This window comes from Tinamus guttatus, unplaced genomic scaffold (genome assembly GCF_059628265.1).
Source record: "Tinamus guttatus ecotype Peru unplaced genomic scaffold, ASM5962826v1 Tinamus_guttatus_pri_ptg000171l, whole genome shotgun sequence".
Classification (NCBI taxonomy): domain Eukaryota; kingdom Metazoa; phylum Chordata; class Aves; order Tinamiformes; family Tinamidae; genus Tinamus; species Tinamus guttatus.
Genome location: NW_028288705.1, coordinates 5508607 through 5525462, shown reverse-complemented (window position 1 = coordinate 5525462; position 16856 = coordinate 5508607). Strand labels below are relative to the sequence as shown.

The window sequence follows — 16856 nt, the reverse complement described above, 5'->3', positions numbered from 1 at the left end:
TTTTTCATACTTCCTTCTCTGTTTGTGGCAAAATCTGCCTAGAAAAGGCTTTTTGCCCCGTGAATACAATTTCAATAGACCGAAAATCCCTGCTTTCTACATACTGCAACTTCAGGAGTTCGCAGCAAAGCGCTTACCTGCGAAACGTCGGGGAGGCAATGTCAGGGTATTTGGATCCTGGCTGCCTGAGGCCTGGCGTGCCAGAGGCACTCGCGGAAGTTGGGCTGGATTTGGGGGAGCTTGACAACGAGACGCTCTCGGAATCGGACACCGCCACCTTCTCCTTTTCCTTGTCCGTCTGGTTGATGGTGACGGGACTGGATCGCCCGGAGCCGATCTTGCTGGGCTCGCGCAGCTTGGAGGCTGCGGCCCCAGCAGACTTGCTGCTCACGTTGGAGTCGATGCTGCTGGTGCTGGAGCGGTGGCCGCCCCTGCCGGGGATCCCGCTGCCGCTGGATTTGGAGGGGCGAGGCAAGCTGCGGTACTGCAGGGTGGTCTTGGAGCTCACGTGCAAGACACCATCATCCTGGTTCTGGGAACCATCCAGGCTCGTCTTCCGCCCTGCGTTAGACTTCCCACCGATGGCTGAAGATTTGGGCATTTTTCCGAGAGTTGCTGACCCACTGGTGATCGTCGCCCCGCTTGTGGTGATTATGGTGGAAGATCCCATCCCAGACTTCTTGAATCCAAAGGAGCCAGTAGCAGTTGATCGCCCAATACCAGAGGGAGGCTTTTTGCCTTCATCACCACTACTTTTTCCTGCATCCGATGGAGAACGCTGAATGGAGGCTCCTTTCAGGGGAGTTTTCACTTTTTCTGAAGCTTTCGCATCATCCGTTTTTCCTAAATGAAAGTGTATTTTAAGAGGTCATTTGGACTTGCAGCTGTAATGTCTCACTTAACTACACCATTACACAATTACGATCCTAAAATGAAAAACTACAGAAACAAAGAAATTGCCCTAAGAAAGCAGACTACTTCAAGAGTCTTCGGACCCCGGTCAGAAGTCAGTAGCAGGTACAATATATTACAAGCAACTATTAAGTATTAAAATCCTGAAATTCTTCTGAGAATTTCTAGTTTCATACTTAACAGAAGAGCATAAAAGTAGAAAATGTTTGAAGGCAATAAGGCTTTTATTTTAATTCTATTTCCATATGTAAGGAATAATATTTGAAAATAAAACACAACATATAATTAACATTTCTAGAAATATGACAGTAACTGTGCACATAGAAATTAACTGCACTTATTAAACTACTTTGGTTTTCACTGATTGCATTTCCTTTAATGCATTTTTCTTAAACAGCCACAGACCATCACAAGGATCCTCAGGGGAAGTTCTTACAGATCTGTGAGATTCAGCTGTCCAAATGGAGAGGAAAGTAGTTTGTAAAGTTGCTTTTATTTTTTTCTATTTTTTTGAGATCTTTTGAGAGGTTAAAATACTCTGCCAGGACAGACAAAGTGCTAGGAAATGTCCTACAAAGGAGCAATCTTTTCCCTACTCAAAGGATGGTCTAGAGTATCTTAGTAGGGATGCTTTCCACCAATTTTGGATTTTTGTTTTCAAAACTGGATTTTAAAAACATCTATTCCTTTTTCTTATGCTGAAAAATCTTCTTTCCTATTCTGACAAAGGGGCCTTTTTGAGAAGGAGATATGAAATCATCTAGCACTCATGAAAGGGTGTAAAAAAGGTATTTTTTACTATTTTATTTCTTAAGAATAAAGTACCTATAGTATCTGGAATGTGATGATTCAACTTCCGTTCATAAATACTCATTTTGGATCCTCTGATTTGAGTGCCTAAGGAAGGGATTAGCCTAAAAATTGCTCTAAGGATTCCCTAATACAAGCTGACTTACTCAAATCATAATAAATCAAAATACCACCATGGTTTATGTTATGGATACATTCCCACATGATTAATAAACTATTAGTATGCAGTGTAGCAAATTAACAGTTACCAAAATGAGCAAATTAGGATATTATGATAGTCTTGGCTCGGAATCATTTATGATAATAACTGCCAGTGTGCTTACAATTCTGCTACCATTTTACCCATGTCTATCACATACTTACAGCACCCATTAATTGTATTTAACCCAGTAAAGATTTCTTGTTCCTTATAAAAAAGTGGAAATACAAGGCCCTTATTTTTAATGCTGTAATCGGAGCTACAGGAGTTTCCTACCCGGGGTTTTGAGAGCACTTGTTCCAGCCTTGTGCCTGGATTGAGTAGCTCCTACTTGTGCAGTCATGCCTCTCCTCCAGGATCCTGTCTGGGAAACAGTCAGGGATGCTTTCTGACCCCCCTTCTCTGACTCTTCAGACAGCCCCGAGGGGAGGCCTTTCCATTTGCCGCTGCTGTCTATGCTGCTGTCAAAATCCTCCTCTGGCTTCTTCAGTTCTTCGGTGCTGCCCCAAGTTTCGCTGTCCGTCACTGAGCGCTTCTCCGAGTCGGTCTTCAGCTGCAAGACATTTGCATCACGATAAATGGTCAGTCTCACCAACTCCAGTATTTGCTGATTTCTTAACTCCCAAGAGGGGAGGAGAATCAAGGGTATTGCTTTATTTGTACCAAGGACTATGAAAACTTCTCCTATAAAACATTAGTACCCTGGTGCCAAAAATTTAAATCTATTCCTATCTCAGGGAGACGTTTTTCCTTTTTAAAGTTTTTTTTTCCTTTTTTTTCCAACAGATTTAAACATAATTTACTTTAATCATCATCAGCAATACCTTACTGTCCCTCAACTTCCTATGCATTTTACAAGTGTATTACTGCTCTGGAAGGTTCAACTCGAGACCTTGAACAGCAGAATTCCTAAATATACTACTAAAATCCTCATGGTCCCATTTCCGTTTCTACCTACCCAAACTTTCCATTTATTAAATTAGGAATATTACCCCAGTAACACGGAGTGCACCAGTGAGAAAGGATAATATCTTAAGCAAAACTGTCAGTGCTACTGCTCCTCCGCAGTCCCGTTCCCCTCTCTTCCTTTGCCTTTTCCTTTATTTAACTTCCATCTGCCCTTCTTTTAACAACAGCAAGGGGTGATGCTGCCAGCTATCACTGTTCGTTACATCTGCGATTGCCACAGCCCTACCCCTATAGAGTCAACCTAAGCAGTGTTGCTGTTTACATGCTTGTTATCTGAGGTGCACAAAATGCAAAAGCTCCCTGCACTTTCAGAATATAATACGTGCTTTGGAGAATGCGGTGCAGACTTTGTGTAAAGGTTCAATGGGGAAAAAAGCCCAAGCAAACCTGTAAACAAATACTGCCAGACCCTTCAGAGGAGAGTTTCCACTGGTGTTATTGCTATGACATGTGTTATGTTCCCAGAACTCTTCCCATAAACGAATGCTTATAAACACATAGCTATACATTTTGAAACTGCATCATTTCCAAGAAATGACAAATACAAGACTTTCTAAAAGCCTCTCTTTGCCATTATGGGACCTGTGATGTCAATTCTTTTTTAATAAGGAAACAACAACAGCAAGATATCCAATTTCTGCCTCAGGATAGAGTCTGCCTACACTGCTCCAGTGACTTAAGGAGGCTGCAAAAGGGATGTCTGTGTTGCAAGAGTATGTTCCCCACCTGGAGAACAGCTGGCAAAATGCTTACATATTGTGCTCATCACACTAGCTAGCTGGGATTGCAGGCTAGCCTGGGATATGCTGCTTTCTGATTAATTTACCTTGGTGTGAGAAGTTCTCCTCATGGCTTTCACAATATAAAACAACCTGGCAAAGATAAACCCAACATCTGAACATTCTGCACCTTGGTTCATCACAGAATAAACCGCAAATAGCAACCGGTTGATTATGTAGGACAAGAGACTACTGAAGAGGAAAACCCAGAAAGAGTTGAACAGGCAGACTGAGATTTCTCAGTTAGGATAACGATGATGCAGTGGAACAAGCAGGGCAGGACCAGCTGGTTGTCACTACTGACGTGAAAGGAGAGTCTGGGCTGGACTTAGTAACCATAAGAGAGGCTGACAGAGCGGGAAAAGCCATGATAAAAGCTGGAGAACATTGGCATCCACATGAGTATCTTTTCAGGAGTAGGGCACAGGTCTAAAATTCATCCTGGAGCTCCTACTGCAGATTAAAGTAACCTTCACTTTCAAGATGATTTTACTTCTCCATCTCCTGAAGCAAATGACAAACGTATTTTTCTCACATTGACACAGTTTGCAGGAAGTGAGATCTACAAAATAGATCTCTGAACTGCACACACTGGCTGCCTGCAGGAGTCTGAAGGGAATTCAGGGTGTCAGTCTTGAGTCCTCAATATTTAACATCAAATCACAGGAGACCTCAACTCTTCCCTCTGAGCTGAGTGTTCAAACTTGAAATTCCTTGATCATAAACAGTAAACATCGTGACAGTGAATGCATCTCAGTTGGGACTAACTTTTCTCTCTTTTTGTTTTTTTTGTTTTGTTTTAGGAACCTAAGCCTGTTAATATTCTGCACATTTTTTTTTTTTTTGTCTCTTGCAAATACAAGGGGACCTGGGAAGAAATGCTGGGATGCCTGATGCAAGAGCTTGTTATTTCCTGCTTGTGGCTCTACCCTGCTATGAACCCGACTTTGACATTATGCATTGTCAGCTTGCGTGATGCTGTGCAGACCTTAGAGCATGAGGGTTAGTGTTTTTAATTTGGGAGAAAGGAAAAGATTAAGTATAAATCAAAATGACACAGACAAGAGATGACAGGCACAGTTTCTTTTGGACCAGTTGCAACAGAGAACCAAACCAAACTGTTAATATTCAAGTGGTAGTAGAGCTAGTAAGGCTTCATTTGTGGGATTATGGAAAACAGGGTTGGACCTCTGTTGGTCTTTCTCCCTGCCTAAGAGATAGGTTAAGAGCCAGACACAGGCACTAAAGTAAGTGTTGGCAAGCTGGTAAGGAGATATGATTCTGTACGAGGACGAACAACAACAACTGGAGCTCACAGCCTGGAATTCTGATTTTCTGCTGAAATATGGAAAACTCAGAGGAAGAGATAAATAGAGGTCTTCCTTCTTTCATTGCATATGCCCTCAAAGGGAATAGGAGAGCAAATTATCCATGACTCCTAATTGATGGCATTCCTAATGGCCACTTTCTCCTCGATCTAAATGAGAGAACAGATGCTCTGCCACCTCTGGGCTCACCTCTTTAGGCTACTTTCTCCCAAAGGACAGAATAGGGAAAGGACATTAATGCTGTGCATAATTTCTTCCCTGACATGTTTCAACTCATGGCAGATGAAAACTTACTTGCAATTGTGCCACATGCTGAAAGAGATACTCACTCCAGGCCACCAGCGGGACTGCAGCCACCAGTGGCTGTGCTACCACTACACATGCCCTCAGCCCTCACAGCCAAGCCTCCAGGAGCAGAGATGCTCTAGGGCCCTTCATTTTGTTTACTGAAACACAGGATTTCTTGAACATAACTGTAATAGAGCAGCTAGCAAAATGCTAGCTTTTGTTTTGTTTTGTTTTCCCTGTAATCCTGCATACTTGTGCAGGAAATGCGAGAGATGGCAATGAAAAGCTACTTACCTGGGCATGAGTGTTCTTTCTTGAAGAGGCCGTTATATTGGAGTAAGAGCTGACAGATGATGTGGTGTTCAAATCATCCGTGCTGAGGTTATCAAGAGTGTCGCTGAGGCCGCTGCTTACTGAGCTGCTGTCATCCCAGCTGTAGAGAAAGGGGCACATCTACGTTATAAACTGCATGTCAATAGGCAGAAAGTGTCTCAAAAACAATAGATGTTACTACTTCTTCTTCAAGAGGTTTACTAGAAAACTTTCTGTAGTATTTGCTAATGTACAATGTACAGTGAACATGACCTTATAATTAATACTTCACTCATTGTCAAGTGGTTGCTTGTTCAATTAATGAAAGACCCAGACACCTTTTAAAAATTTAACACCCGATCTAAGCAAGCCATAGCACAAGCCATTAGAAGTGTAAGTCATTAAAACGGGTTGTTTCACGCTTCATTGTTATCGCATTCAGTATACTGGCAGGGAAATCCATTAAACCCACCTGGTATTGTGAACCAAAGCATTTTTAATAGCTTGGAGAACACCTAATGCATTTGCAGGCTACAGAAAAATAAAAGGAATCTCTCTTCTGCAGCCTAATGAACTGTCAACCAGGAAGCCAGTATTTCCAACACTTTTATTTTCTGCCTTTAGCTTTTGCCTAGTGATCCCAATGTCATCAAAACAGGATTTCTTGACATTACAGTCACCATAGTTGATACCACAGACAACACGTTACACATCTCTTAAGAAACACGCTGTCAATCTTTCTGCTTTGGGAGATGTAGGCTGATGATGTAAATGAGAAAAAAAGGCTACTTTTATGGACATGTCGTTCACCTATCCTCACAAGAGTCTTGTTTCTTCCATGGAAGGAAGATAGAGGGGGGTTTCTGTACACAAATGCCTCTCCATGGCGTTACATCATGACCCTTAGGTGACTGACATTTGGGAGAAAGTCACGCTGACATCTAACATGCAACACTATGGAAGTATACTGCCAGTTTTGTTATACTTCCATCTGTTAATCTTGGTCTCAATTCTTCTCAGATCAGAGAGTTTTAAAGATACCCACTTTATCAGTGGGATGCATCCCTATAGGTTTAGCTGTATAAAAGTTATACAAAAGGTAGTTGTCTCACTTAAGTATCTGACTAGGAGCTCTCTATAACCAACAGAATGATGCAGATGCCTCTAGGAGCCTGTTCTAAAGTACGTACCAGATTTGCAGCACGAACTGCTCACTGGAGGTGTCTCTTCTATTATTCCCCTTTCTGAGAGAGGATAGGGTTGATTACCCCTATTTTAGCCATATAACTTACAGAGAAACAAAGCCAGATGGCATGGATTTGGACACAAGTAAAATTGGAAATGCAACAGCTGGTAGTTTTGAACATCCTTGTTTTGTTGTAGACTATGTCAAGTGCTGCCTTTTAGATCATATTCTACAATTTCAAAAATCTCAAATTCCATACAACTATCTCATTGAGGCTGAGTACTACTACTACTAGCCATTCTTAGCAAACAAGGAAAATACTTGTGAATTACTATTTTACATCTGGTGTTTTTGGAGGTTAAACTGTCTTGACCACTTGCTTAAGGAAGGCTTTAGAAAGTCAGAATAGCAACGACTGTGACCTGTGAGATACAAAGCGTGTGCTGCGATGCACCGGAAAGTTCAGTGCTCTGGTCTTGTATCGTAGCAACTGCAGCAGACATCACTTTGGTTTGGCTAAAGGTAGAAAATCACATTAGCAAGTGACCTCAGTGACAAGATAAACATGTTCCAGAGGGTAACGGCTTATTACAGTCCTGTGCTTTCTACTGTTTAGTACATGACTACAAATAAATGCATCTTTTGAAACATTACAAGGTAACATACATATGAGGGACTCCAAAATACAACTTCATATCTGAGCAATTACTGTATCATACCTTATAGATTGCCCAAATTCATCTATGAACCATCTCTGAAGCATTAGTCATTTATACTTTCTGCATTTTTGCCTGCCTAATGTGATAGGGAATTTCATAGATGCTAAAAGCAATTATTCAAACATAATGCACTACACAGGAATGTACTACGGACAGCAGTGTTAAGACTGATAAAAACATAAATATTTCTAAATGTGGTTAGGTTATAAATAAGATGATTTAACCTTGCAGAAATATATTTCAAGAAAGAAAAAATCAGAAACCAGATCCAATAGATGTTGAATATTTCCATGAGCAACACTGAACATTTAATGTATGGAATATGAATTCCATACTTTAATACTTGGCTTTAAAGACTTGAAGTCTTTCATACTGGATTACCAGTTTCCTGGTAAGAATTTGTGAACAAAGATAACTACCAAAATCTGTTTCTCACTTTTCACTCTCTCTTTTATTCCCTTTTAATTTTGCTCCCTCATTTTATTCTCACATATCTCTCTGTAAGGAATTTCAAATCTTCTGAATTCTGAAATAATGTTTACAATTCACAAAATGTAAATGCAGAATTTGTTTTCTACAACTAAGTCTTCAGGCAAAAATGACTACTCGGATCGTGTTTCCATTCTATTACGGCTTCTTTGTCCTGCCCGTACATCACACCACACTCACCAGAGGTTTATTAGTAGGTTCTGGAAACACTCAGGGTCATCTTGTAAGACATATAAAAGATTAATTTGACACCTCCACTACTGACTTTTCAGAGTCATCACTATATGTTTGCCTGGGTTTTTTTTTCTCTGATGATAAGTGCTCAAGAAGTTTTCTAAATTTGGCAGGGTTTTATACCCTGACGTTTTTGCTTATTTGCAGCCTGCCTGTAAAAACAGAAGCATTTCAAACTGCTTTCTTCTGTGTATGACATCATTTTGAAAAAAATACATAGTAAAAATGTAAGACTTGTACAAAACAGACTGTATCAGTCATCCTTTCAGCAGTGGAGATCACTGTCTTCTGCTTCTTTTAGTGCTTTGACAATAGTTAATAATACTTTTTCATGCAACTAAGTCTCTTCTCCTTTGGTACACACTACTACCATATTTTCAGTACTGTCTCCCTATGTCTAGACAACATACTTCCTACCAGATAAACTAGTCTAATTTTTGGATAGGGAAGAATACTTATTTATAATGTGGGAAAATTCTTGATGAATGATTTTGAGCTTTTCTTGTTTACTATCAGATGCATGACAAAGAATCCTGGTAACCTTAGATGTGCATTGCCTTGAGATGGATTGCCTAACCAGTTCTTGTCAGTTGGCTGTAAATTCTTCCTGTTATTTTTATTCTTGTTCCAGTATTCATTGTCAAACTGATCCAAAGGGACTTTATACAGGCTTTGAATACACTGAGTAAGATTTATCTTTCGTTTTCATTTTATCTTTTGTTTACTTTTTTCCATTTCTCATGCATCCTAACAGATGATGACATATTGGGTTATCTATCACTATCTGTTTTTGAATGCCTCACACCAATCCCCATTATAAAGCCACCTTTCAGCTACTAATAAATTTGGAAAAAAGATCTGCTGACTTGTTTCTTGCTGATTTCTTTAAAAGAAAATTTCAGCAAATACAGTTTTGCTTTTTGAGAGAATGAGGCTAAAAGAAAAAATATCTTGTTTTGACAAGTTCCAGTAGCCTTTTCTCTGAGAAATCCTAAGATCCCATGAGGAACTGGAGAAGAGCCTTGAAATTTAGCAGGCTGTAATCTTAACATTAAAGATGTGCATTTTGCTGTTTCTGGGAAAAAACACACTCAAGCCTGGATATTTCACTCATCTCTCCTAAATCCATTTGTATACACCTGGTACAGACTTTCTAGGCTTTTTGCAGCCACCTTTTTGCACCCAAGTTTCTACCTAGCCAGGCAGGCACCAAATCAGCTCAGGATGAGGAAGGCTCCTGAGTTCTGTGTTCAAACCAGCAAACAGAGCAAGTAGCAACCCAGGAGGCACCCAGCTCATTGTGAATGTATGGAATACAGTTTTTGATAACATAAACACACACTTTTTTTTTTTCTCTGCAATGTTTCATTAATTTAATGTACATAAGAGGTCTGCTCTGGGAATTAATCTGAATTTTATATTAAAGGAAGCATCCTTCACTCATTTGGTACAGAAGCTGAAAGACTTCTGTAACAAGAGGGACTGTGTGAAGGATGACTGAGACCCTGCTGTACCAGATGCATCCTGCAAGACATGGTGATCCCTTTCACCAAAATTTTTAATAAACTGAACACTTTAGAACTTACTGTCTGACTTCTTACACAGATGCTATACATGCAGATGTGTGCTTTGACCATATAGTGTGCTATATTGAAATATACACTCTTAAAAATTAGACCAACACTAACCTTTTAAACTGTCTGTCCAACCTCAGTAGCTATTTTGTGGCCAGTGTGTCATAATCTTTATCCAGAAACATACCTCACGCTCCTTGAGTTTGCACTAATATCACCAATGTTCTTTCCATTCAGAACATTTCTGGTTTATGCTTTCCTTGACACACCAGCGTGACTATCAGTTACTCTAGCTAAAATTAATGTTTTCTTCCAGCTTGGCTCATTCAAATCCTCCTCTGAGCCCAGAAATTACTCTTGTATTGAAGCAGCCAATCACTGGCCAACTGCCTCTAATTGCAGAAGGTGGCCGTGAATACTGTACAAATCCCAATGCTCCAGAAATTGCTCCAAATGCTTCATGTGAGATTCCAACCAGTCGATCGCACAAACAATTCCATGAAGTCCAGGAATCCACACCTAGCTTGCTGTCCACGCAGGTGGTTAGTCTCCAGTATCACTCTTTACCTCATTTCATTAGTGTGCAACACTGGAAATAAAGATCTCTCCATAATAATCCTCTCATTGACCTTTCTACCTCCTAGAAATAGTAAGGTGTCTGAAGCTGAAATACCCAGTGCATAACATCAGTGTGTGGAGCTAAGCGGAGATTATAAACATATTCCCACAAGTATTCCCTCAAATGGAAAGATAAATTGCACTCAGCTGTGCTCATGACACTTTCGTGTTGGCTTTCCACAAGTATTGAAAGTTTTCTTTGCTTGGAAAAAAAAATCCACTTTTAAGTTCACACACTCAAGTATTTGAACCAAATGTGAAATATTTTATAAGGAATAAGATATGATTTAACACAGCAGGCCAGCAAGCAACAGAGCTGTGGGGCTAAGAGGCAATGAAAGAGGACAGACAATATTCACCTATATCCTGCATAATGAAGACCTGTAAAAATTCACAGCGATTTTTTTTCTGTATATTTTGAGCAGTGGTTGAAAATACAAACTGGTTAACTATGCATTGCATTGGAAGAGCAATGAGTACTCAAGGTACGTGGCAAGGAAAAGAGGTACCAACAGCTTGTGTTAGCTCCATGGATACCTAAAAATGTTCTCCTTCCACGGTCCTTGCTTCAGATACTCAAGGCAGCCTCTAATTGGAGACAAGACACGGTAGAGCACCCTACCACAATGCCTCTTCCTCCCAGCCTTCCTGTTCCAATCTTGGCACTGTCCCACAAGTCCTTAAAAGTGCCAGCTCAGTGAAGCCCACCATACTGATAAGCTGGGTCACTGCCTGGAATTTACTTCAACAATATTTTTGAGTGTGTCTTCAGCCCGAGTGGCCTAAGCATGCGAATGAGAAAGCTTTTCACAAGCACCTCACAGATTCCAGAAGACTCCAATCAATGTGCTGTCGAGTCTGCTGGAAAACTGTGGTTGCTCCAGCGCACCCAGCCCTTCGCACAGTTTCTCAAGTTCCTGGGATTTTTTTTTTTACTGATTTTTCTTTTTTTACTGGTTATTACTGGATTCTGCAAGCAGAAGCAGGAATTTCATCTCTAGAGTATATAGCTCTTGAAAACAACAACTAAAGCAGAAAATCTTCCTCTTAGAGCATCTGGTAATCAGAATAACTGTTCTACCCAGGTTGGTTCTTAACTCCAAATGAAAAGTAGCACCGTATTAGCCACAGGCTTTGTATGGCACACGAAGGCCTTTAGATCTCCCAGGTAGCCCTCAGATGCATGGATGTCCTGCTCAGGAGCGGGATCCTTAGTCACATTCCTGGTAATGAACCGCAGCTCACGTATCCTACAGGGACTTGTGTAGGAGCCATAATGTATGGATTTGGGATTCAGGGAATCGGATCAAACACACTTAGCACAGCAACTTTTTATTGCTTTTTGCAGCAACTCTGAACTTTTGAAACATGGCAGAAGGTCTTTAAACATTTCTAAATCTTTCACGATCGCAGTGGGTACATGCAGAGCAGGACCTTTGTGTATTTTTGCAGCTGGGGAGAATGATCTTAGAGGATAAATCAGATAACTGAGATCATGACAGAAAGGTCTAAAAGTCTAACTCAGGGCTAAAAGGAAACTTAACTCCTCAGTTTGGAGCAAGTCTATCTGTGTGTTTGGCGATCTGCAAACCATGGCAAGAGCAGACCACAAAGATGACTGGTAAGCTGTTACTCCTTTCCGAGCCTGCATGCAGTTGGCTGACAAGTGTGACTGCATCCTCAGATAATCCACGTCTCCACATCACTCTTAGAGCCATGGGATAGCTCTGCAGTCATTTATAGAAATAGTAGTGGTAGGTGAGCACTGAAACTCAAGCTGAGTATAGCTTGCGCTCCTGTTCAGCCAATGAATTGCTATTGAGGTGGATAGGATTGGGACACCCTCTTTTATATGGGTCAGTTATTTAAAGTAGCTAATAGCACCATAAAAAAGCAAAGCCTCCAAACCTGGCCCTCTGAAGTGAGCTACTACTTGCAGTATCAGATCTGAGTCATTGATGTAGTCATGCCCAGGGTATTTAAATTAAATGCGCCTTACGGAGTCAGTTTGGCATCTAATTCCCTATGTAGTCAGCAAAGGTAGGTATGTCCTTTGGGTACAAGGGAAAAGATTGGACAGATGAGTGATGAGGTAGTTACCTCAGCTAGGCCCCCAAAGGAGAAAGCTTGAACGTGATACTTTTTTTTCTGTATGATGTGCACAAGTAGTTCATGGAAAAAGAAGACAGAACCCCTTTCCCATCAACCCATGCCTAAGGTAGACCCCACATGTCTGTAAACCAGGGAGCACAAGGCCCACATCAGCACATTCTTTGGCGGGGGACACTGCTCTCTACAGAGCCCCGGGAAAGCCAATACTAACATGGCTGCTGCCATGACCCATCCGTTCTGACACTGGTATTCCAGGACCTACTCCAGGAGAGCAAGGAAAGATTTACTCTAAAATAAAGACTTTATAGCTACTCCCTTGATTGACTTTCATGAACAGAAATGATCTCTTAGCTCATTAAGAGGAAAAGATAAGAAAATAATTGGACTGTTTCACTCAAAGCAACTCCTCAGTAGCGTGCCAATATATCAGCTGGCAAACCTTCTCCTTCAAAGGAATTAACCCATTTTAAATCTTTTACTGTGGGCTCGGCTGCTCATTATTCACAGAATAGCCATACTAACCCATCGCAGGCCGACTCAGGATGGTACAGAGTTCATAAAACCAACACTTGGTTTCGATCCACAGGCTGTAGGAGCAAAAGAACAGGCCCAGAAGCAAACTGGAAACTTGTGGACCTGTAAATTTCACTATCACTATTCTACCCTCACAGCTAGGTGAAAACGGAGCTGGACTCATACTTCATTGCCTTTTCCTCAGCCAGTGTGACATATTACCTGTCATTCCTAAACAAGGCAACCACTGAAGCATTAATTCTGCATTACTTTGGGGTCATCGATAGAAAATCATGTCATGCGTATTTCAAAATGGATTTATTCTGCATATTCCAAAGGAAATTGTTTACAATTATAAAGAATAGCAGTGCATTTAAGGGTCTGCTTTCATGCAGTATCTTTGCTTTGTGAGGCTTTTTATTTCATGTTTGAAAAAAGAATTTAAGAAGAGCCAATTAGAAAATTATATCCTACTCCAGAAATTGCTTCTAGTCCAAGAACACGATTAGAGCAAAATGCATTTTTGCAAGGTCAATATATTTCCGTATTTCTTCTTCCAAGCATTTAATAGACGCTTTAAGAAATAATTTGCTTTCAGAGCCAGAAGGAAAAAATGAATTGATGGGAGATATAAATTTTTAATAATAATTATATATAACTTGTAAAACCTGGATACTCATAACTTGGGACCTGAATAAGTCTTACCCAGAACCCTTTTTGTTTTTGACTTATATCTGCTCACACTGTTTAATCTGGCATGATAGGGAGAGCAGAGAGCCATTAACTAGCTCTAAATTCATAACTGAGTATATCAACAATCAAAAGAAGGAATCTTACAAAACAGAATTTAAGGAAGTGTTACTCAAACAAAATGATATTCAACCAAAAAGATATTTAATTCCTGGAACGTAAAGTTCTTTTTGTGCATGAGGCAGAAAAACAGCATCCATTTTTAATTACATTAAAAACATTCTATGGAAAATAATAATATATGGGCTGGAGCAAGATGTAAGGAAGTAATTCCATCAAGAACTGTTGACAATATCTTGACAAACCAAGGGAGAAAAGCTTTTGATGGAATTATCTTCCCGCTGCTGTTTATTATGTTTTTAATACACTGTTTGGATCCAAGAGCATGTTTACGTTTTTCAGATGCAGATTCTGACAAGTTAATTAACATTGGCTGAATGGACATAAATAAATAAATTACAGCGCCTATAATGTTCTTCAAAAGAAAGCACAAAAGAAGTATGGAACTTTATTCCTTGTTACCGTACTACAGTATGAAGTAAAAATCTCATTCTTCACTTTGGATTTGGTCAATTTGTGTGCCATAAGCCAAGAAAGAAAGAAAGATCCCTCAAGTATAAAGAAACATTTCATGGGGTCCACATTTTTATTTAAAGGGACTAGTTTAATAAAAACACATATTAAAACCATCACCCTGAGCATCCTGTGATAAGCACAATTTGCTGTTTGCCTTTGCAAATTGCCAGTCTCAGACTGGGTTGGGACTGAGGCACTGAGAAAAATCAGAGCTCTTTATTCTCACTTATCTTTACAGTATGCAAACAAACCCAACAGTTCCCTCTGCTAAGTGTCCAGGGGAGAACTCTTCCCTGTGATTACTTGCCTGATGTCAAAGTTTTGATTTACTGGCAACCTCCTCTGTTGCACAGTCTCTCATGGACAGGAACCACTGAAGAATTTTTGTTGGTAGCACTGTTTATCCCTATTTTCCTTATGTGTGTGGATTTATTTTTTCTTGTTTATAACTGATTAAACTCTTCCTGAAGAAAAAACATGCATAGGTATGCACATAGGTTAACAGAATGATGAAAAGCAAATCTCTGTTCATTCTAGCCACAAGACTCATCCTATAACTTTGTTCCTGGCATAGAGCAAGCTTTGAAGTCCTTTTTGGCTCGTGACAGGCACTTGTCACCCCACACTTCCCTTTGCTGAGGGTGGCGAGAAGTAGCAGACAGGTATTAAAACAGAATTGTTGCAAGCAGTATGCAATAGAAATAATAATAATAAAAAAAGAAATCTGCTATAATTGTAAGCAGAAGTAGCAAGCCAGTGCCAACCACCTTCCCTCCTTATCTCCTCGGTCCAGGCACTATGTGACAAATCCACCTCCCCTCTGGTGTCACAGGGTCGCTGAGCTCAGCCCAACCATGCGAGAAGCCTGGGAACTGGGCCCGTGAGGCTACCCGGAGAGTGCTGAGAGCCTTCCTTCCCCCACCAGGGGCCAGGACAGCCAGGAAAGACGCAGCTTTGAAAAGCATGGGATGAATTTTGTCTCAGGACGTAATCGGAAGCAATGCCCTTGAGCCCTGTCATTTTTTCGCTGCAAGTGTCTCAAGTTTTGCTTTAAGAAGGGACTTTGAAAGGTTTGTTGAGTCAAACAACAAGATGCGGTGGTGGGAAAGGCAGCTATCCTGTTGGCCAAAGGAGCTCTATATCTGCCCCTTCTGAAACCCTTGAGGCCTTGATCCACCCCAATATGTTCAGATACTAGGGTAAGCCTGTTATGGGAAGCCCAATAGGATTCGTTATGGCAAGCATCCTGCGAGCCATCTGTCAAACAAATGACGAGTTGAACAGGACACAAAGTTGTTCCTTGCTCTGTTGGTGCCTGCCAAAATGGTTGTCCTCACTTGTTACTCATTTCCTTGGGGTTGTGAGGTAAGGACCCAGGTTACTGCAGGTGCAGAAAGTTTGAAGGGACTTTCCACAGCTTCTGCACGACCTGATTTTTAGCATCACTTAGTAAGCATGAGGGCTTAAATGATGGTCCTCTACATGCATCTGGCCTTCAGGCCCTTGCTCATCACTGGTGAAAGTGCTGTCTGCTTTTAATGAAGCATTGCAAAAAAATGGAAGGGCTAAAAGGCACTATGATTGTAAGTCTGGTGATAATTACGAGTCAGAAAAGACTGAGATATGTTTATATTTCAAAAAATGGTCATGCCAATGCACACAGAAAGAGCTAATCTACAGAGAAACGAATATGGGCTTCAACTGAGCCTTTACTCCTTTCTCAGAAGGCTGCAGGAGGGAGGGTTGTAGGAAGTGAGCTGCAGACCAGATAAATTGCCCAGCTTTCCAGGCTGCGAACAGACACAAACTCATTGATACCCATTGATACAGAGCTACCTGGAAATTTTCTTCAAAACATACTTGACAAATTACTGGATTTTGATTAAAAATGAAGCATTTCACAATATTTTAAAAAAATGCTCAAATTTGCTCATTTTTCTCAAAAATTGAATAATTTAGGAATTATGAAATTCCTGTCCATCTATATTTAGATTATCATGTTTGAATCTGAAGTAGTTAATTTTATGCACTGAGAAACCAGCTATCTCATATAGAAGGAACTGCAAAAATTCTTTTTAAGTCTTAAGTTTTCAAATCTTTTAATTTATTTTGATATTACAAACCATCATAGAGACTCTAACTAATAACGAAAAAGCACCCTTCCCTAAACTGAAGCACTTTCAGTGAAATATTATACCATATGGCTAGTCAAATGAAAATTATGTACAGATAAAATAATAATGGGCAACTTAAAATTGATGCCTGAAATAAACCTTTGAAAAGATATAATTTCTTTTTTTCTTAAATCAAATTTATTTCATTTTTTCTTATGCCAAGATATTTTTCACTCATACTTTACTGCAAAACAATCAAAATATCAGTATTCCTACTGAAAAGAGACCACATGTTTTGGTGAAATGGATATGGACATGCAACCAACAACCATTACTGTGATATTTCACGCATCTTCAGAAATATTTCTTCAGTC

General features: G+C 40.2%; 1 protein-coding gene across 1 annotated transcript in view; it reads right to left on the bottom strand.

The window, feature by feature from the left end:
• The window catches only part of NAV3 (neuron navigator 3), a 246980-nt gene that overhangs the window by 56257 nt on the left and 173867 nt on the right, over positions 1-16856 (bottom strand). The window contains exons 13-15 of the mRNA XM_088522981.1: positions 5580-5718; positions 2198-2474; positions 138-843 (exon numbers count right to left, since the gene is read on the bottom strand). Coding sequence (XP_088379107.1) covers positions 138-843; positions 2198-2474; positions 5580-5718 — 1122 coding nt within the window. The remainder of the gene's footprint in view (positions 1-137; positions 844-2197; positions 2475-5579; positions 5719-16856) is intronic.